This window comes from Callospermophilus lateralis, chromosome 6 (genome assembly GCF_048772815.1).
Source record: "Callospermophilus lateralis isolate mCalLat2 chromosome 6, mCalLat2.hap1, whole genome shotgun sequence".
NCBI classification, from domain to species: domain Eukaryota; kingdom Metazoa; phylum Chordata; class Mammalia; order Rodentia; family Sciuridae; genus Callospermophilus; species Callospermophilus lateralis.
Window position 1 is genome coordinate 38,653,108 of NC_135310.1, and position 23,720 is coordinate 38,676,827.

The 23,720-nt window shown below is 34.7% G+C and overlaps 1 protein-coding gene across 4 annotated transcripts; it reads right to left on the bottom strand.

Annotated features, from left to right (window-relative positions):
• On the bottom strand, positions 1-23,478 carry Rnf146 (ring finger protein 146). Of its 4 annotated transcripts, XM_076859755.1 has the most exons (4): positions 23,364-23,466; positions 12,879-13,006; positions 11,120-11,229; positions 1-1,743 (listed from the first exon to the last, which is right to left on the bottom strand). In XM_076859755.1, coding segments are annotated over exons 3-4 (1,065 nt in total). In that variant the 5' UTR covers positions 11,122-11,229; positions 12,879-13,006; positions 23,364-23,466; the 3' UTR covers positions 1-680. The 4 variants fall into 4 exon arrangements, with proteins under 4 accessions (XP_076715870.1, XP_076715868.1, XP_076715867.1 ...); XM_076859753.1 differs by lacking the exon at positions 12,879-13,006 and having other exon boundaries at positions 23,394-23,478; XM_076859752.1 differs by lacking the exon at positions 12,879-13,006 and having other exon boundaries at positions 23,364-23,471.
• Positions 23,479-23,720: the final 242 nt, after the last annotated feature.

Below are 23,720 nucleotides of genomic sequence, written 5' to 3' on the forward strand. Positions count from 1 at the left end.
TTATTTTCAATAAACTCTAGTATTTATTAAATTATAAATTTTTTAATCAAAAAGAAAAATGCAGATCAAGAAAAACCTCAAACTACAAGGACTAGACAGCAAAGCCTCTGGGAACGCCATGAAGTGTGTTACAAAGATTCTGAAACATAAGTTATTAACTGTTTTCTTCACAATCCATTTTAATAACTTTACTATATAATAGTTGTTATTCTTCTATTTTTAAATCCCAAATTCACATCTATTTCCATATTAAGCTTCCTGCTCATAATGATAACCAAACATCTCACAGGTGCCGAATTTTAGTAATGGTTTTATGCCAATCCATGCAGAAAAATAAGGTAATGCAAGAGTTGGATGAGGACTATTAATGCACAGATAATATACACACACTGGCCAAAAGAACTAAAGAAACTTAAAAAAAAAAAAAAACTTAAAAGTAAACAAACATCAAGAAAATGGGAAACTAAACAGCTCTCAACTATTAACACCCAAGTTCCTTACATTAAATAAATTTCTCAACAGAGACATGTTAGACGTTTTAATTTCAGATCTATCCTTCCCTCACCCCTTCCCACCCCAACTCCCCAAATGCACTACTAGGGATGAGTATAATGTTACGTGGGCAGAAATTTACAGATAACCATTTCAACCTTGAGCATGGAGCTGAAGATTTTTTAAATTTAAACTTCAGTTACTGTGCACTGTCCATCAGGCCTTCTAGATCTGACACTGACACTCACTGTTCCAGCCCCTGCTACTGATCGATCAGTTCCTGATCGATCAGCTACTGTCTGGTTTACATTAGGAACCAAAAGTCTCTGTTGGGTCAAGGAGTGCTGTGCAACAACTGCGGATACATCTTCACTATCACTACTGGCATCTGATTCGGTTTCTTCAATGGAGGTGTCAGGTACCCTGCTTGAAGAAGGTGATTCATGATCTTCTTCTCCTTCCCCCCTATGACTCCTTTCAGCTATGCTGTCTCCACTGAGTTGTAAATGAGCAAAAGAGTCTTCCAGAGAAGTACCTGCATCAGGGGATGGTGTTGCAGGACTGGTTAACTGGCCATCTACTGATGTTAGGGGCCTTGCAGAAGACACTGGAGGCTGAACAGAAGCTCCACTCTGTGCTGATATGCTGTCCGCTCCATCGGCAGAACTCTCTCTCGCTAGGTTTACGGTATTAGTGTCACAGTCCAGCCTAAGTCCAGCTACTCCCTTCTTTGGTATATCTATTATATCTCGTTTAATCTTCCTGCGACGTCCATGTTCATTTCTCCTATACTGAACCATATTTTCAAGATCAGCAACATACAGAAACCCAGCAATTAACATTTCAGTGTTCTTTTTACCTTTAGAAAAAGCATCTTCCAGCTCTCTACTAGTACGCTCATCATACTGCCACCACCCATTTCTTCCTTCATAATACCATGCATATTCACCATTTCCTCTACTTGCTGCCTTAAGTTCTTCTGGTGACAACAAAGTTGGCTTGTCAAGGAAATCCTCAGGAATTTCTTGTCGACAAAGGGCACATCGCTTTCCAAGCCACGAAGCTCCCTTTACACACAGATAGCAGAAAACATGCTTACAAGGCAGACTGACTGGGTGAACACATGTTTGCAGACAAATGGCACATTCAGGAACAGTTAGAGAAGGTGCAGTATTAGAACAGGACTCATTCGCTTTCCTGTTCGTAGGAAGCATGTTTATTGAGTGATCAATCTCACCACAGCCAGCCATCCTAAGAAAATGAAAAAAATACAATATTAAAATCATGTAAATTCTTCCAATATCTAAATTCAACAATTCAGAAAACACTTCATAAGTATCTATTACATGCATTACATGCAAGCCACATAGAACCAAATAGATTGATAAAACCAGATACAAACATTTAAAAATGTACAATTTTTAAATTCTTGACTGACTACAATCAGACTAAAAACCACAACACAGCCAAAAATTAATTCAGATGACAATATTGAACCCTTTCCAGGATGATTACTAGCAATTTTACAAATTATGCCATACATTAATATATGTTACTTCACAAAGAGGCCATATAAAATTAAGACTAAAGCTGAAATCCTAGAAATTCCCTACCTCTGCTATATATGTAAAAACACATGTTTAACCACTCATTTGTCATGCCTAGCCATTTATTTTCTGTGAAACACTCTTCTAATGGTTTCCTTGTTGGCTTTTTCTATTTTTTCTAAACCTTATGTTCTTCTCACTATATTATTTTGAAATGATCTTATCTATACTCATGGCATCAATTACTACTTATATATAAATGATACAAATTAATTCAAATTGGACCTCTCCATTTGGTGTGAACCTATATTGTCTATTTTAGATCTAGTATATCTGGAAGGTACAAAGCTGAAATCATGATCTGTTTCTTTCTTACTCCCTAAAATAGCCTTTATGGTGACACCACTATTTGCTTATCCAAGCCAAAAATCCAACTCAGAAACTCTCCTCCTACATGTTTCCATCCAAATAAACCATCATTATATCAATTTTATCTCTCAAATTTTATCTCCTATATTTACCTAATATCCATCTCTACATTCCCTAGCTATCAAGCAAACATTTGCTTATTAAATAATTGCATATGCCTTTTAATTTGTCCAGGCACAACAGCTGCTTATAAATTGTTTTTTAGGATAATAACCAGAATCTCTAAATCCATCATGCCCTGTATGGTCTGGCCCCCCCAACTCCATAGGAGCCTCATCAAACTTCTCCTTGACCAGGCTTCTAACCAAACTGGCTACTCCCTGTAATAATGAGCTTTCCCAATAGGGAACACTCCTTCTCATCTCCTGCTTTCCACACCCCTTTTGATAGGCAAAGTAGTATCCATCTTTCACCTCTCTTTAGAAAACCTCTGTGACTAAGTCAAATAATCCTGTTAACTTCTTGCTACCACAAACTCCTCATTCTTTATCAGAATTGCAATATAACATTTACTCTTGTGAAAATGAATGTTTTCAAACCAGATATTTGGGTTTCATTTTAAATAATTTTAACCTAAATTATCGGACCTAAAACTTTTTTTAAACATGTACTTAGATACACCTTGACAATATGTAAAAATTCTGTCAGTGTACGTATTGAAGCAGCACAATGAAGAACTGTATAATGAAAAGTTTCAGCCAGCCAATGAAAGGAGGATAACTAATTGAGAACTTACATAGTGAAACCAATGCTGGACAAGAAATCTGAAAACCTGGTGAGTCTTACTCTCCCTTATTAATTATGTGCTCTTAGTCTTTCAGGTAAAATTTTAGTCTAATTTCCTCACCTAAAAAAAAAAATCAGAGTTTACAAAGCTCTGGTAAGAATGGCCCTCCAAATACTTAATAATCACTAAAGCTCCATAAAAGTTAGAACCATATAAAACCATGGGAGAAAATGATACCACTAACAAAACTGCCCTGAAACTGAGGGAAAGAGAAATAAAAGGCAAGATTTGTCAAACTGGAAACACTGAACTTAAACACTGACATAAAAATTTGAACTTCTACCTTATTTTATTTGTTCAGATAAACAACATCCACTACACAGTCCATATATAATGCTGAGGACTGATGGATCTAAAGATGAACAAGATATTCATCTTATTTTTGTTTGTTAAATAAGGACACAAACATGCATGTAGATAATCACATTATTCAATAAACAAGATGTGTTAAGATACAAAGCAATGAGAGACAATGGTCATTAGGTGGGTGGCCCTGGATAATGGAAGAGATTTCAGGCAGAGACATATGCAAACCACTCAATCATGTAAGCAGTGGAATAGCAGGAGATAGAACTGTAAAGGTTATCAGAAGCCAAATAAGAAATATCTGATGGCTTTTATTCCACAGTAATAGGAAACCAAGATATATTTAAAAGGGGAAAAAAAAAAAAAAAAAAAAACAACCAAAAAACAGGGGAGCAGACTAATGACTGAGAAATGGAAGTAAAGATTTCAGAGATTAGAAACCATGAAATATTTAAAATGAGTAAAAATTTCTCTGCACCAGTTAATTCTGCCATTTTAAAGAAGAATATTTAGAATATAATCACCATAAGGACCTTTGCTTTTTGCCCAAGATCAAGAACTCAAAAATAAGTTCAGTGGTGCTGGGTGTGATGGTACACACCTGTAATCCCAGCAGCTTGGGAGGCTGAGGCAGGAAGATCTAGAGTTGAAAGTCACCTCAGCAAAAGCAACATGCTAAGCAACTCAGTGAGACATTGTCTCTAATAAAATACAGAATTGGGCTAGGGATGTGGCTCAGTGGTCAAGTGCTCCTGAGCTCAATCCCCAGTACCCCCCACCAAATGAGTCCAATGATTATAAAAAGGGGATCGTCAATAAAAATGTTTAATCAAAAATTGAAAAACAGTATTCTTTGGCTTTAATCACACCACATTCAATCTTGTAATGATCCCATTTCTTACTGCTTTTTCTGTGTTCTTGGTTCTTTAAGAAATTACTAATAATGTAAATTTTTAAAAAAGATTTATCTAGATAAATCTTTTTAAAAATCTAGATTAAAAAAATTATCTAGATGAACATTTATCTAGATAAAGGCACAACAGAGTCTCCATGGAAGAATTAATAAAAGAAATGCTCAATTTCTAAGTTCTTTTTCAAACCAACTCTAGGTTTATAGAATCCAGCAAAGTACAACTTTCCCTAACCCATAGAAAGTTCTAAATCAAGCAAATATGACTTCCGAATATGTATTAGGCACTGTAGGAACTTTAAAATATTTTTCCTTGTCTTCAAAGATCTTAAAACAACTTAAAGTACAAGTAAAGCACATGCTTCTTAATGGCCCAATTAATACCCCCATCTATCCCACCCTTCCTATCCCAAAAGAGATGGCAGTGCCCTCCACATTTCATCTCAGAAACTCTCATTCATTGCAATTTAAGTGAAATAAATTAATTTCAATGAAATCCTTGAAAGTCTTTTTAAGAATTTCCCTATGTGCCCAAATTTCCAATTAAGAAAAAGAAACCAAGAAAGAAATCCATTTACAAGTAATCTTTTATAAATAAGTAAAAAGCCTGGGATTTGTGATTAAGACAAAATAATAAAATGGGCTATTGCTCATCATTAGTTTGAAAAAATAGCAATATCTTACAAATAAATGTCTATATCCTAAACTATCTAGACCACCTGTAAATAAAGGACAAGTTTAAAATTTTATAAATTTAAATGGAATACAAGCCTGATGAAATGCAAACAAGATATCCAACATGTCACTGGGACCAATGCCATACTTTCAAATACATAATTCCAAACGTATTATATTTGATCTAAGTAAAATTGACTTGAAACATCAGTTTTCCAACACATGCAAGTGGTTTATATATAGAAAAGAAAGTTTCCACTGATTGCTAGGTGGCATGCTTGTAATCCCAGCAACTCAAAAGGCTGAGGAAGGAGGATTACAAGTTCAAAGCCAGCCCAGCAACTTAGAGAGACTCTATCTCAAAATAAAAAATGGGGGTGTAGCTCACTGGTAATGTGTCCCTGGGTTCAATCCCCAGTACTATTTTTAAAATTTTTAATTAAAAACATTACTTTCCACTCTGCTTAATGTTATCAATATTACCCTTACATGTATAGGTAAAATTAACTAACTTTAAAATGTAAAAAGGAATTATGACCACCCTAGGCAAGGCATGAACTATAAAAGCAATATATTTGGAAAGGTAAAACAACAACTCTGTGCAGATATTTTGTTTCCCTCATCACAATGAAGTTTACTTCATTGGAAAATTTTATCAGAAAACTAACAAGGAACACTGGAGAGCTAAAAGCGCATTATTTCATAGGAAACACTCTCAATTATCAATATGCAATAGCAAATTTTAAATTCTGATTCACTTTAGTCCACAAAGTATACTGCTGTCGATCACCAAATAAGAAACTGGGAGAAAGATTTGTTAATACTTCTTATATAATTCTGGATGAGGAGTAAACAATAGATAAAGAAAAGATATTTAACAATGTAAAGATCAAGCAACCTCAAACCACTAGCCTGCATATAAGACATACTTCAAGGCTGTTTTTATAACTATTTTAATAAATCCTACTGTCTCTATTTCACAAAGTTTCAATAATCTTAAAATAGGTGACAGCTCAAATGTATGCAGAGGTTCATACCAATATGTAAATAAGAAATGTTTCCTTATCCCTCTTTGTATAGAGTAAAGATTTGGTAAAGAATTAATGCTAATAAAAAAGAAGTATTCCTGTCTAATAAATGTTGTATGAAACCTACAAATCATTTTGCAAAAAATGAATTTATTCTAGGTTACTAAATTAAGAAAAATTCAACAAGGAAATTTGTAGTTAATTCAACTCTGCTAAGGAGCATCAATTAGCACCTATTTTCAAAGACTTTCTTACTAAAAATTCTTCAGTGCTATTTTAACCTTCAAGGATTAACCCCATTCTTATTCCCATAGATAAGCCGTGGTAAATACTTCTGCAAGATGGTAAGTATCTATCAACCCTACTAAGTCTTCTCTCAAAAAAGATAGACCATAAAGCGATAGTAGTGGAACTGATGGAAATCTTCAAGGACTCAGATTTTGTTGAAACTTCTTAAAGATCTTTAATTAGAAAGAAAGGTAAAATTATGATAAACACAAAAAGTCCTTAGCATATAAATAAGAACATTTTAGCAAGCAATAAAAATACCAATCAGGTGTTCACAGATGTTTACTTTTACTATGTTCAAATATAAACATAGGACTATCACTTATTTATTATGTAATATGTGCCAGGCACTGTTTGAAGCACTTTATATTTAATGCTTACATTATCCTATAAAATAGGTCAATTATTTTCCTTATTTAACATATAAGGGAATTAAGAAAGTTCAAGCGAATGTGTCCAAAGACACTGACTCACCATTATTAAGTTATTGATACAGCTTCAAATCCAGGAGATCTGACTCAATATCTATTATCTTAATGCTACAGATTGCCTCCAAAATAACTATGGCCATCCAAATACAAGAACCACCCAAAATAATTTTAGAAAAGATAAAATTTCAAGAAGTTAACAAGAAAATTTGCTAACTAATAAAGGAATGAAAATTCCTGTCACTTGCCCAAAGAGCACTTGTGACTTTCAGTATTTCTCTTTATTCCCTTTCAGTTTTGAACTAAGGAAGAAAATATTTCATCATCTATTATGCCTATGGCACTAGGAAAGAGATACATCACCATATTTCCTATCAAAATGCAAGGGAAGAAAAATTCATTAACACATGCCTTGCTTATTAGTTTTATGACAGGCACAACAGATACCAGAAGGAAATGGTTACATGTAGGAGGGCACAGGCATATATTAAATGAATGAAATGTACTTTCCAAGAAGTGGTGCAGCAAAATCTTGTCTTTATGGTATCTTAATAGGTTTAGACATTTATTCTAAATGCAATGGTTCTTAAACATTTTTGGGCTAGTTTTATCAGGAGTTTGATGAAATCTTACATCAAATTTCAAGGGGTTAAAAGATCTCTATAAAGCTGATCCACACATGAATCCCTATAGCAGCCAGGGGAATTCACTGAAAGATTTTACTTTAGAAAATAACAAGTTCATTTTTCAAAATTTTAGACAGCAGTTTGGAGAAAAGTTTGGTAGTGGGGGAGGGCAAAAGGCAACTGGAATTTATATACATCCAGGTAGAAATCCAATATAAGATAATGAAAGGGAGGGTGCCGACATAAGGTTCCAACAGTAGAATATAAGAAATGCTAAAGAACAGAAAAGATGAAGAGTGGCACTATTCTCCAGGATTCAGAATTTGAGGAGACTTTTGTCTCAGACACAAGGACTTTAAGATATTTATAAGGTTTCCAGGAGGAGATAAGTAGATGATAGCAATATTTACGAGATTGGTATTCTAATCTAGAAAGAAATCAAACTGCCAAAAAATCTGATGAGTCACCAACACATACCCAATTCTTGGAGCCATAAAAATCAATAAATCCCCAAATTAAACCCCCAAAGAGAGCAGGAAAAGAGGCCAAAGAACCTTGGGTTACTCTAAAAATTTATAAATGAGGTATGACAGCCTGCAAGAAAGATGGGGAACAAAGAGAGAACATCACCACAAAAGCCAACAGTGGAGACATTTGCAAAAAAAAAGAAGTGTCAAACAAAGAGAAAACTATAAAAGTTACTGTGGTCAAATTTCAATTGATTGAACTGCATGTTGCAAAAGTTGTGAACTCCACATCCTGATTTGCTATTTTGATTTTCCAAAGACCATCAAGCCTGCTATTGATAACTTTTTAATTTAGCAAATACATCTTTCTTTCCCTAGTCCCCCAGACTATTATAAAACTTTTCCAATGCCTAGTTTAAGAGATACTCTGACTCCAATGTCACTGAGAAATTACATAAGCCAAAGATAAATCTTCAAAATCTACCTGCATCTTTACTCTGCTTTATCATCATTCCTCCTGAGAACATGGTACTGCTGGTTGTTTTCAAAACTAACCTTCAATTTCTAGTGTTAATGCCATGCCTTAACTCCTCCAAGATTCTAATATTTCAAAATCAATTAACATGATAAATCTAATGAGCTCTTTTAATGCAATCTATTCAATACTATTGCACTAAATAATATTAACCATCTATTCTGTTTCTTAAACTTCATACTTTTCATTTCCATAATAACATTCTCAATATCTTCTTTCATTTCTTTTTATCTTCTCTGGCATCCTTTAAATACCATTACTTCTCACAAGTGGGTAGTACTATAATCTATACCTAGACAACCTACAAAATATTTCACATTAATATATAGACCTATACGACTCTCAACATCTAATATCCAGAAATCTTCAATCTAAATTCCATATTTCTAATTCTGTATTCAAAAGGTTTTCCTCAACATTCTCATGGTACTTGAAATATGACTGAAAACAACATTATCTGTTCCCCTTAATCTGTATCCTCTTTGTTCTCTACCTTCAAGGATTAACACCTGGAGCCACTCCTGGTGCTACCTTATTCCTTGGCCACTTCTCTCTCTCTTTTTTTAATACAACAGAACATTCTTTAAATACGTCCCCTTTATTCCCAAAGACTGTGACCCTAATTCTAGACTCCTGGACACACTCTTGTAAAAAATAGCAACCTTCCAACTGATTTCAGTCTTTTCTCCCTCAAGTCAATCATGTTTAATTAATCCTCATTCAATTTTCAATAGTTTATTTACATAAATACATATTTACATATATATTATACATATATATGTGTGTGTGTGTGTGTGTGTGTGTGTGTATATATATATATATATATAAAATTAAATTCAAAATCCTAAGTATTACCTTTCAAGAACATTGATGTGGGTTTTACACTGAAACAGACTTAGATAAAATCTAAGCTTTACCAAGTATTTTTAATATGGTTACCTAGCATTTTCCAAATTTACATAAAGACAAAAATTACTGAACCCAAATGTTTTAGTTAGCATCTCGGAATCTGTACTTTAATAAAGTGCCCCAAGGAGATTATTCTCTCTCAGTACACACTGACTCAGGCAAGTGACATAATCTATTTTTTCATCAGCAGGTGAGACAACCAGTATAATATACAGTGATAAAACTCAAAAACTCAAATAAAACACACAGTAAGCCCCTTGTAAAATAGTAGGTACTAAATAAACATTTAATTTCTTTTACTTGCACTTTGAAATCTCTTTCTCCTACCCTACTTTTCGAAACAGGATTGTTCCCCAACCTACCTAAAATGCCCTGATATTAGGCTGCTATATCCCTCCTCATTCCTTTGGCTTGAAAATATTTTCTAACTTTCTCTGATTGATAAATTATAGTCATTTTTTAAGGTCAAACTAAAAGTTCTTCTGTCCACTTTAAACCACTCAGATGGGACTAATTTCTTACCCTTAATTCTAATAACATTTTACTGTTATCTCAATATGACATTTAATTGCATACACATATACACACACACACACACATATACACACATACATTTGTCTCATATACTAGAACATAGCGAGTTCCTTGATGATCAATAGTTAGACTATCTAACCAAGAAGACTAAACAAAAAAATAGAGGCTGGGGATGTAGCTCAGAGGAAAAGCATTTGCCAAACATATACAAAGCCTCATCTTGTTCAATCCTAACATAGGGGGAAAAAAATGATAGAATAGATTAACTTAATTAAATAAAAGATACATGTGTCCTAGTTTTTTTTTTAAAAAAAGGGTTACTGGTATCATTTTTCTTTTACCCAATTCTCAACACTAAGAATGATATGGTCATACTTTCAAAGGAAGTACAGAATCAGATATACTAACTGGGAGAATATGGAATAATGTCTACAAGGGTTACACTGGTTCAGCAATTTAAACACTATAATCACAAAGCTTCAAAAGCCAGTGAAATGTCGTAATATTTTTATGACATCAAGTTAAATAATGTTCATATAAATTTGAAAGAAAAAACTATTATGTTCATTTTGGGAAATGTTATTGATGAAACACTGTGGGAAATGTTTCATCAATAACAATCAAGTTCAATATGAGCAAGTTCAGGGTAATCTAGCACTTTAAAGCATATTAAACAAAAACTAAATGACAGGAAAATAAAATTGTATATCAGAGTGAATTGATATGAATAAAAAGCAACAGTACTAGTTAAAAACTCAGCTATGCTCTGAAGAAATGCCTTAAATTTAGTGAAACAAGTTTTTAGTAATTACTGTTTTTATAACCCAGACAGTTTCTTGTTTATAAAACCAGATACTGTCTAACTGCGTCATTTATTAAATTGTTAAAAGAAAGGTAGACCCTAGAGGCCCTGGAGATCTTGCCAGTTTTCTGGCCTTTAAAAAGCAAATTCCTGTTTTCAGTTTTACTTCTTACAGAGATTCCCCCCCCCTCATAGGATAATTTAATGCAAATAAAATTGCTAACTTAATAAAGCATCTATAAGTCAATACAAAATGCTCATTTGATATAATTAAAACTAAATATAACAGACATTTGATTGACAGTCTTTTATACCAAGCCATTGCAAGTTTTGAAAAACCATGATGCTATACTTACATTTCTATTACAGATTCCACAGATGCCTGCCACAAAAATAAAACATCATCTTCATCAGCAGTCAGCCAGATTGTAGTATATTCTCTTCCACTGCTGGTTCATTCTTTGTGCTACAAAAGAAAAAAAAATTCACTATCAATTTTTCTATAGACTAATCAAGATCAACAGAATTAGTTAATTATGTATGACCCTTTCACAAGTCTATGGCAAATCTTATCTTTAAAGTGAAAAAACAAAAATCAAAAACCAATCATGTGAGCTGGAATGTAGCTCAGTGGTAGAATGCTTCACTAGCATGTGTGAGTTTGATCCCCAGTACCAGAAAATAAATCAATAAAATGGGTATTAAAAAAAACAAAACACCAAGGATGCCTGCTTTTTCACCACTGCTCACTGGATGTTCTAGCAGAGTAATTAGAATGGAAAAAGAAATTAAGGACATAAAAATTGTCAAGAAAGCCGGGCACGGTGGCACATGCCTATAATCCCAGCGGCTCAGGAGGCTGAGACAAGAATGAGTTAAAGTCTACCTCAGCAGTGCTAAGCAACTCAGTGAGATCCTGTCTCTAAATAAAATACAAAAAAATAGGGCAGGGGATGTGGCTCAGTGGTCAAGTGGCCCTGAGTTGAATCCCCGGTACCCACCCCCACACAAAATGTCCAGAAATAAGTTTTTTAAAGTGTCTAAGTAAAATTGTCTCTATTTTCTATAAATAGACAAAAGATTCCCAAAGAATCCCCAAGAAAGTTAATTATCAAGTCTGGCAAAGTTGTGATTACAAGTTTCTCTCTCTCTCTCTCTCTCTCTCTCTCTCTCTCACACACACACACACACACACACACACACACACACGAGTTTTGTTTCTATATCAATAACAGTCAACAATCAAAAAAAAAAAAAAATCCATGAAGTGATTCCAGTTAATAGCATCCAAAAAAATAAAATAGCTAGGAATCAACCAAGGAGGTAAAAGACCTGTACATTGAAAATTATATTATTGAAAGAAACAAGAAGAGCTAAATAGGTGGAAAGAAAACCAGCTTTCATATATTTAAAGACTTAATATGTTAAGACAACAAATACTGCCCAAAGTGATCTACAGATTTGACACTAAGAGGACCAATGTTATCGAAGTGATCTACAGATTAAATGTAATTCCTGTCAAAATCCCAGCAACATTTTTGCAGAAATGGAATGCCAATCCTCACATTCATACAGAATTGTAAGGAGCCCCAAATAGCCAAAACAATCTTCAAAAAGAATAAAAAAGTTGAACAATTCCCACTTCCCAATGTTAAGACAGAGGTCCAACCATCAAAACAGTACAGTGCTGGCATAAGGACAAAGACATAAATGGAATAGAATTGAGAATCCAGAAATAAACTTATATGTCCACTGGCAATTAATTTTTCAAAAAGGGTATAAAATCCATTCAATGTGGAAAGATTATTCTCTTCAACAAATGTTGGGATGACTGAATTTCCAAGTGCAAAAGGATCAAGTTAGACACTTACTTTACAGGATATGCAAAAATTAACTCAAAGTAGATCAATGATCTAAATATCAGAAGTAAAACCATAAAACTTCTAAATGGGCAAATTTTCACAACCTTGGAATTGGTAATAAAGTCCTAGATATAACACAAAAAGCATAAGTAGCAAGAAAAACAAACAGATTGGATTTTATCAAAATTAAATCTTTTGTGCGTCAAAAGACATTGTCAAGAAAGTAAAAAGAGCCAGAGAGGCGGGTACACACCTGTAATCCCAGCAGCTACAAATTGATTCAAAGCCAGCCTTAGCAACTTGGTGAAACCATGTCTCAAAAAAAATAACCAAAAACAAAAAAAACTGCTGGGGATGTGGTAATACCCCTGAATTCAATCCCTGGTACAAAAAAAAAAAAAAAAAAAAAGAGAGAAAAGAAAGAAAGAAAGAAAGAGAGAGAGAGAGAGAGAGAGAGAAAGAAAATTAAATTGGGTATCTATTATGAATAACAATTTGATGGCTCCTCAAAAAGTTAAACATAATTACTATATTCCCCAACAACCATGCCCCTAGTTATACATCAAAATAATTGAAAACAGGACTTAAATGGGTATTCATATACTAATCTTCATCACAGAATTATCAGTGAAAAATCAAAGATGATTCAAAGTACTCTTCAACATATGAATGAATAAATAACACATGGTATGTAATCATATATTACTCAGCAATAAAAAAGAGCAAATGAAGTTCATCCAACACAGGTGAATGTTGAAAACATTATGCTAAATAATCCAGACATAAAGAGGAAAACATTAGATTTAATTCAATTTAAACAAATGTTATAGGTATACAGAAATTAAGAAGAGGGAAAGGAATTATTGTCCAATAGGTATACATTTTCTGTCAGAAATGATGAACACTTTATAGAAATATATAGCAGTGATGGTTACACAGCATTGTAAATAAAATTAACTACACTGGATTATACAATTAAAATAGCTAAATCATAGAATAATTTTACTTGTATTATACCTCACTAAAAAATTTTCAAGTAAAACAAGACCTGTATGGACAAAGAAGCAACAAAAAAGCCAAGCCGCCCATCATATAACATTGAATGTATTCGGCAGTCATAACCTTCCTTCAAGGGAAGTGTACAAAGGCAGTTGTGATCACATTAACTAGGACTTCCTGCTATTTGCATGCCCAAGTTCACAACCTTTAATGGAAGCTCTCTCAAGATTCCTCCTGTTCAGAAAATCCAGAGGTACCATATAGAACACCACTTCAATCATTAATTTTTTTCTCACTTTGTATTTCCTGCTTACACTTCACTTTGCCAAGAGGCACACCATACTACACAGAACTTCAAATGAAGCAGACATGGTTAACTAAAGAGATGAAAAACCTCACAATAAGCACAAGGTAGGTCAGGCTTTGATCTTGTCTTTTGGTTCCATGTGCCTCTTATATTGTGGTCATCTATCTCCCCAAGGTATTTAGTGATACTAAAGATAAATATTTGTAATATATGTGGTCTCTAAAATGCAAGACAGCTTATTCTACCAGAATAATAGAACAAACAAATTTCAAAACCAGTAAACTTTCATGGGCTGGGGTTGTGGCTCAGTGGTAGAGCACTTGTTTAGCATGTGTGAGGCACTACATAAAAATAAATAAAATAAATGTATTGTGTTCATCTACAACTAAAAAAATGTAAAAAAAAAAAAAAACAGTAAACTTTCAAAAGTAATTGACTAAATAAATTTTTAAGTAATATGGCTTTTTATTTGCTGACTTTAGATGACACAAGCTCCATTATATGACTTTCCTTGCAACCCTCACTTTTCCTGAAAGTGCCTACAAATTCCATGGCATAACAGAAGAGTATTCACATCCCTCTTGCAGCCTACTCAAAAGAGAAACTACCCATTTTCACACAACCCATCTGCTTCCTATCTACAAGTCAGGAGGAAACATTCTACTGTTCTAACATCTTATTCTTTGAAGTCTCTCCCATTGGCTATAATATACACAATACCCTACTGTTACTCTCTCTCTACCTTCACTACTGATCTTTCTCTTTACCCTAATTCTGACATCACTATGAGCCTATTACACATACTTGAGAATGAACCATTCAACATCTATCTCAGAGGTTTCTAACACTTGCCCCAACATATTAATTAGAATTATGTTTGCTATAAATGTGCATTCTCCTTCTCTACACCCAGAGATTCTAGGCCAGTGGTACTGATGCAGGTAGTCTAAAGAACACAAAACTGTTCTCAATTTTCAATTTCTGAAATCCTAAATGCAATTAACTTCACTTCTTCTCAGTAACAAAAGTATCACCACCATGTTTGGAACTAGCTGACACCTAAAACTGCTGCCTCTCAGATCACAAGCACTGGTTCTTTCAGTTTATTTACTCATTCCCACACCTGCTAATTTTGGAGACCTCCAGCTTCTTGACCAAATCCTTTTCTTTATCCAGTTCCTGATCTCATTTCCTTTCCTGCCCAAATTGGAACACAGTTTCTTAACCCCTAAGTCCCTCACAGCCTTGTCTCTCATCTATACACTCCACATATCCTCATCTTTGCATAAATCTTACAATGAAGTAACATCTCAACTTCTATGCCTTTATCACCTAATTGTTGATGGAGGGTGGGGGAACCCACTTACCTCCACTCTCCCTTTCAACCAACCACACCAGAGTGTGCCAATTTTTATTTCTAACACCTCTGAAATCTATTCTGTAACCTCCTATCCATTACTAACACCTTAGTTTAGACCCATTTCTCACCTGGAATACTCTTCACAGAAACTGGCTTGCTTCTATTATCACCCTCAAATTCATTCAGTGATAAAGGACAAAACAGACCAAATTCCTTCCATACATGAAGCCCAATATTGCCTCCCTGGTCTATAAAACAAAGGCAAAGCTCCTATAACAAAGGCCTTAGTGATCTGAACCCTAAACAAACAACTCTACTCTTTTAACTCTGATAACCACCATCATAGATTAGTACTCCAATTATGCCAACTTACTCATCCTCCAACCCTCCACTTATCATTTCCTTCTACCTGATATAACATATTCTTTTACAGTTTCATTTATGCCTATTTGTTTTTCAATATATTGCTCAGGAATAATTATCCCTACCCTTTCTTTTAATTCCCTCCAGAAAATCAAATGTTCCCTCTTCTCTATTTTCTGTTTTTCTTAAAATATTTTCCATTATTTTTCAGTGGTGTATTATAGTTGTATACAAAGGTGGGATTGTTAACATATTTTGGTATGTTCTTCTATTACTGAAATTATCACATGCACTGAGAGTATTCGTTTTCAAAGTCTGATTCCTCTATTAACCCATTAAGTCCCAAGTTTTCAATTCAGTGACTATGTCAACAAAATTGACATAGTCAATTATTGAAATAGATTGGAAATCATAATCTAGAACTTATATAGCCTTTATTATCTTAATAACAACAATACAGATTGTTCTATAAATAGGACACTGGGACAATATAATTTTCTCAAACATTCATAAAAATGTTTCCTGCAACACATTTTTTGCAGTACAAAAATACAGGTCATACCTCGTTAACAAATAACGACAAGCAGAAACATGTTAAGAATTTGTCAGGCAGCAGTGCAGTACACAACACATTACTATACAGTATACATTGTCCCAGAGTCCTATTTATAGAACAGATACTTAATGAAAATTGATAAAAAATTTGAGATACTGTGCATCCCTTGAAATAAAATGACAACTAGTTCTAGAAATGAAATGACAACTAGCTCTAGGTTAGTTCTGGAAAATGTTTTCATGAACGCATTTCTTACATTTGTATCAGTTATATAGGTAACATTTGGTTCAGTTTAACATTTAGTAAAAGTAACTTCCACAGTAAAGTTTATACCAATTTACAATGAAGTTAAAAATATTTTTGAATGCACTTATCATTCATCTGTTACTTTTATCAACAGAACTTTAAAAACAATATATATATCAAAGTTAACAGAAGTAGTATATGTGTTGCTCAATTTAAGCTTTTTTATAGGTGTTCCACATCTGGAATGATAGGACAAAAAGAGCTGAAAAATAAGCCTCATGAAGACAGGACCATTTTTACATCTTTAAGTGGATAGTAAACTGCCAATCATCTTTTATTTGAATTGGTAGCTATTACATAAATGAAAAATTACCTTTCAAAAATAACCAAATTTGCTTACTCACATAACAAAATATTTGAGTTCTGTGAACAAGACACCAAGCTCAAAACTACAAAAGATGTTAAGATAACTAATTTTTTTAAGAACTTAAAAATTTAAGAGAGGGATGTAAACTGTAACTACATTTACAAATACAGATTCAAGTCAACATTATATCTTTTGGAAGATATACCTAACTATTACTTCCTGGCAGTGAATTCTCCAGAATGCACATAAAAATCCAGCAATAAGCCAAAATAGGATTCTGGACAGCCAAAACACCTTCATAAAGCTCTTTCCCTAGGGATAAAGGTAAGGATGACCATACAGGATGGCTTAGCATTTGTCCAGTATAGTCCTTTGTTTCAAGTATCCTGGAAAATAAATTATATAAACATCCTATTCTTCACCATAGGGTATCTGGATCATCATTCAAAAGTAGATTTACACTTTACTCCCATTCTAAGATCAAAAATTACTGCTAAAGACTGTTGTTGATCATTAGAATTAGTTGGTCATTAGTGGTGCTTCCCTATTCTGCAAGTTTTTAAAAACACCTTAATCAATCATTTTAATCTCTTATTCTAGGAACATTTGATTGAATGTTAAACTCCAATCTGGCAGATTTAATTGCCCCATTTCTTTAAAAAATCTTATTAGACCACTGTTTATACTTTAATAATTTGATTATTCTTTTTATTCTTATTGATTCTTGCTTAGTCTTATCTTATTCATAAATGTTAACTATGAAACTGATGCTTAAAGGAACATAGGTTAACTGAAGCAAAGTAGCTTTAAAGTAATATACAGAAATTTCCTAAATATTTTCTATTTGGGTACCTAAATAAGTTCTGACCTTTTTTAATAGATCTATTTCACATAGCTGGGGAAAAAAAAAAAAAAAAAAAAAGCTGTAGCCACACTGAAGTAAAAGCTTTTCTACATGTACATTAAAACAAAAGTGATTTTTAAAATGTCTAGTTTATATAAGGCGATAGAGTTCTATCATTCTGATTTCCCTACTTGTAGACTAATAATTGAATCCAAGCAATTCACCTTATCAACAAAATAATACATTCTCTGAAAAAGTCCTTTAAAAACAAACAGAAACAAAGACCTATTCACACATTATATGACAGCAAAACATCTACTATAAACACAGACACTTTTCCACACTCTAATCCTTCCCATTCAATGGAACACTCTCACCCTCATTATACCCCTCTAGTTTAATTAGATTTTGTAAACAACATCTATCATAGATGGTAATCTCCATTCCAGTATGACCTTTCCTTATATTAACTAATACCCTTTTCTAGAAAACACAATAAAAATATTTATTTAGTCTAATATTTCCTTTTTGTTCTTTTTTTTTAAAATTCTGGCCTCATGTAATAGTCATGACTCTCAGAAATGTCTTCCACCAATTTTTAAAATCTTGATGATTCTTTTTATTCCTTTAAAGATTTTGTATGAGGGATGGAACCCAGGGACTCTTCACCACTGAGCCACATCTCCAGCCCTTTTAATATTGGAGACAGGGTCTCACTAAGTTGCTTAGGGCCTAGCTAAATTGCTGAGGCTGGCTTTGAACTCACAATCCTCCTGTCTCAGCCTCCTGAGCAGCTGGGATTATAAGCATGTGCCACTATACCTGGTTCCTTCTCTTTTATTCTTTAACAATAAAATAAACTCAAATACTATCTTTCTATGTTCTTGGTGCATTTTTAAAAGTATTTCACTTCTAAGTATGCATTATCTTTCAAAAATAATTTATAAGTCAATGTAAGTAAGTTGGTCCTTCAAATTTGAGATTTAGTAATACTATCACATCAATAGATATCACTCCAGCTAAAAAAGCAGACAAAACTTTATAAATGTAAAACAGGACTCCTGTGGTATCCCTAAAAGAGTACATATAGTACATATAATATTTTTAAATATTGCAAGTTATGATGACATTTTAAATTTCTATCTCAGGGATAATTTCAAAGTAGAGGCTAGATGGATAATAAAAGTTGGGGGAAGGAAAATAAACTAAAATGTTAGTAGCAATCAGATCCTAACTATGCAAACTGTGGTTCCCAACCAGCAATATGAGCATGACCTGGGGGGTTGTTACAAATGAAAATCTGAAGCCCTACCCCAGACCCATAGAATCAGATCTCTCTCGGTGATTTAAAGGCTTCTATAGTCTCATTATATCACTGCATCCTCCAAACAACCTGTAAAAAAATGACTAATACCCATTTCACAAATGAGCAACCCCAAATTCAGAAGGCTAATAACTGACCCAAAGTCACAGAGGTATTAATACTTGATAGGATTCAAACTCAAACACACTGATGTATTTTTAAAAATCCTTTCTACAATGTACTCTCTCTCAAGGAAAAAACTAGAATAGTTTTTTGCCTAAAATTTTTTGCAAATACATATGTGATTTCAAGTATAACACAAAGAAATAGGTAATATTAACTTTTATTTTATTCAAATCAATGTATCTACAATGTTACCTTTTCAATATGTATTCATTGTAAAGAAATTATTAATGAGATATTTTACATTCATGTGTGTATACTCTGAAATTCAAAGTGTACTCTACATTTACAGCACAATTCAGACTGGACACATATCAAGTAATCAATAGCTCCAGGTGGTCAGTAGCTACCATATTGGGCAGTGCAGATCTATATTTTTTTCCTTAGCAACTTTTTTGTAAACACAAACCTGGCAAGTTATTACAGTAATCAATAAAAAGAAAACAATGAGCTCCATGTTAATTCCATGCATATTCTATTCTGAGCAGTTAACATGTTTAGGTGGGCCCAATTCTGCCAAGCTGACCATCAACTACAACCTCTGCAGAATATAATTTTAAAAGCCCTGAGATAGGGCTTCACAAAATAAAGCATATATGTAACACTCAGAACTGTCATGTGAAAAAGTCCCAAATCTTCCATAATATCTGAAAACAACAATTTTTTTTTTTTTTTTAAAAAGAGGGGAGAGTGATGCTTCCATTTATTCAAACCCAGGAAGAGAGAATGTTGTAATTTTAACCACAGGCCCAGAAATAATTAAATAAAAAATAAATAATTCAAATATTCATAATTCTGTTGCAATGAATGACTTGTAAATTATACAGACTCAATGTGATGATCTATTAAAAAAGTAACAAAAGCATTAGATTATAATTGTGGAGAAAAAAAGGGGTGACAGATTAATTTATAACTATATAAAGAGGTTTAGAGATTATCAGTGATTATTTTTTACATAACCAGTTAAAATAAGTACAACTGAAAATGAAGTAATATTGCATAGTTTAAAATCTGTGACTACTGAATTTATTCATTCTCCTGTTATTTGAATAGTTATTTCTTATGAAAATATCTAGAATTAAAAGTCCAATTTTCAAGTCTGTCACAAATTTTTTAAAAAGCCATTTTCTTTTCCCCAGATAGTAAATTCAAATAAATAATTTTTTAAAATATATATATACATAATGTTTATCAAATGATGTGTGTACAATATTATATAATATGTACACACATTCTCATACAGGAGAAAAAGGAATGAAGAGTAGAGATTAGGTGATTTAGTAGATAAATCTTAATATTTTCTTAAGAGTTCCAAATTAAGAAATGTAACTAAATACCATAATATATCTATTTTTGGCCTTCATCACCCCAGTTGAAGACCAGCTTACAAAAAAACACAGGTCACACTTGGAAGACCATATCCATTTCAGCTGAATAGGGTCCAATACTTTATTTTAAATAATTCTTTCCCAATTATATATCTTTTCCCTTTAAAAACAATCTATTTACTGCGTTCACAATCTTAATACTTAAGCATTAAACCTTTACAATTCTTCTCTCCAAGGTGGGGCTTGCATTTTATTTCAATATGGTATATACATGTGAATAAATATTGTCTTTTAATTATATCAAATATAGGAGGTTCATGGCCAGCACCATTTTATAAAAAAGTCTCTAATTAAATTTGTGATCTTGGTCAAGTCATAACTGCCATGTCTTTGTTACTTCTCCCTACACTATAATTCTGTAATTCTAAGTGCATTAATAGGCATTTAACAAGGGCTGGGGATGTGGCTCAAGCTGTGGTACACTCGCCTGGCATGAGTGCGGCCCAGGTTCGATCCTCAGCACCACATACAAACAAAGATGTTGTATCTGACAAAAAGCTAAAAAAAATAAATAAATATTAAAATTCTCTCTCTCTCTTTAAAAAAAAAAAAAAAAAGGGCATTTAACAATAAGCTCTGTTTTAATTAACCTGAAAGACAATATGGCCAAACACTAAATAGAATACAGAAATAGGCACAGGTGGTTGTTGCCCAACGTTAATAGGTTAGTTTTTGTACTCACAAACATTGTTCCTAATTCAGCCTGTTATTTCCCAAATTCAGATTCCTTAATCAAAGGAAACCAGGCAAGAGAAAAGTCTCAGCACCTTTCATTACTAACACCAGAGGAAAAAAACAAATATTCAAATATCCCAATAACCCCTTTGTTAGAAGTTTCATGCAAATACAGAAAATGATATTAAACAGAAAATTGTGAAATTATTTAATCCTATCATTTTCATCTTTTAATTTAAGAAATCATCTTGAATTTTTTCAAAACAAGTCTGCTCCTTTCTTCTGACAATTCAAGTCAGTGAAAACTGAAACACTTTACTAGGTTTCTCCTAAAAGGAAAAAAAAAAAGTCATTTCCTTTTTAATCCCTCTTGTCTAATGACCAACTATTTGGAGAAAGTTTTCCTGATGATAATAATTCTACCACTTTCTTAATGGCCAGCAAAAAAAGAGAAACTTTCAAATGTTTAAGTACCAGTCTTTTCCTTCTGTCCACAACTTCCACTGGCCCATTTGACATGTAAATTCTAAATCCAAGTGCTCCAATTAAAATACCCAAGGCAAAACAAACACATCCAAAATCTATTTTTAGAATGGCATTCACTCTTTAGTTTTCTCTTTAAAATGAGATTTACTTGACCTATTTTCCTGTGTTTTTACAGCACCCAGACATTGAACAAACAATGTGCTAGTCAAAAAAACCCAGCAAAGCTAACATCACAAATCCTATTATTTGTATGGGTCATTTTCTTCGTGTCCTAATATGCCCCGTCTTTTTGAAGTCTAAATACAGTCATTTACTAAAATGTTGTAGGTCTTCCAAATTTTGTAATTACATACTGCTTTCAATGTCCAAGTTATATGTTCACATCTCCGCTTGAAAAGCGCACACACACACACACAGTCTGTGTATGTCTGGGGAGGGTGCCCTGGCACCTGAAATGTCAATCATTCAAAGAACAAAGCCTTTCCTATCATATCTTAGCTTTCTTCTTCCCCTCAGTTCTACATTATTTAAGTATTTTTAGAATGTAACTTAAAATGTTCAAAACTTGGAAGTACGGGCTCACTAAAATGGCACTTAGGAAAAAAAAAATATATACCAGAAAGACTCACAAGAAAAAAAATCGTGTTGCCAGAATATATGGTAAAGTTACAGTCGTACAGAGTTTACCTGTGAAGAGAGCTGTTCCATCTCCACACTAAAAAACAATGTTACACCGTTTCTTTAGAAGTCTTCAGAAAATAAACTAGCGACAACAATGGAAGACCATACTCTTTCAAATGGGATGGAGAGTAGGAAGAGAACTCCGCACCCGGTAACCAGAACAAAGCATCAACCTCGGCTTTAAAGACATACAGAGGCTGGAGAAGCTCAATGGGTACTCTGGACACATCTCCTGATTATTCCAATGCTTTAGTAATCGTCAAAACAACTGATAAAATGCAATGCTGGGTTTCAAATGGGCAAGGTGGAGGGATTGCTCTCTCAGTGTTAGGCAAGCCCCAGAGGCTGAGTAGAGAAAGGAGGGAGAAGAGAAAGCAGCAGCCAAAGACTCCAAGAAAGACAAAATCCAGAGACCGTGCGTCCTGACTTCGATCTGACCCAGGGCCCAAAGTGTTTGACCACACACGGAACAGGGTGCAGGCTATCCCCCAAACCATCGTCGCCCCTAAACCTTGAGGCCAGATGGTGCCCGGGTAGAGGCCTGACACTATCGCGGAAGGGGAGAAGAGGGACCCGCGGCCACCCAAGGCAGCGACACGGACCGGGCGGAAGAGGCTGCGCAGTAATGGCCGCTGCTCCGCCTCTCGCACCCTGGCTGCGACCAGCTCCGGCCGTCGCCCAGGGCAGGGGCTGCGGCGCCCGCCGGCAACGCAGTGGCCGTCACAGTCTTCTTGCCTGCGACAGCAGCCAAAGCGGGGGCGACGGAAGGGCTGAGCTGTCCCCTCCCGCCTCCGCGCGGACCGTCGGGACCGCGCCGGCCCAAGGGCGTCCATATACGTACCGGCCCCTGACCCCGCCGCCGCCCCTCTGAGGCCCCGAGCGCAGGGCCGACCCGAAGTGCGTCGCGGCAGAAGGTGACACCGCGGGCTATGCCACCTCTCCCCGAGTTAGGATCCTCCAGTGACTGGCTTTCACCTTACCCCCTGCCAGGGCTTCGCCCCGACTCCCACCTCTCTGGCCACAGCCGAGGCCACCTCGCAGTCTTTTCTCTTCGGCCTCGGAGCCCGCAGCGGACGGGGACGCGCGCGGCCGTCACGTGACCGCCCGGCGCTCGCGGGGGCGGGGCCGCGCGGGGAGGGAGCCGCGCTTCGCACCCGCGCGCGCGCGCGCGCGCATCTGCCCAGCCTCTGTCCCCACGCTCCTCCGAGGTGCGCGTAGCCGTGTGCACCACCTTTCCGGCCACTGCGTAGCCGTCACAGTGCAGCAATTTCGCTTACTGGATCCTTCTAACTGGTCCCTATTTTACTTTCCTTGTTCATCTTGGCGGCTGGAGGCTC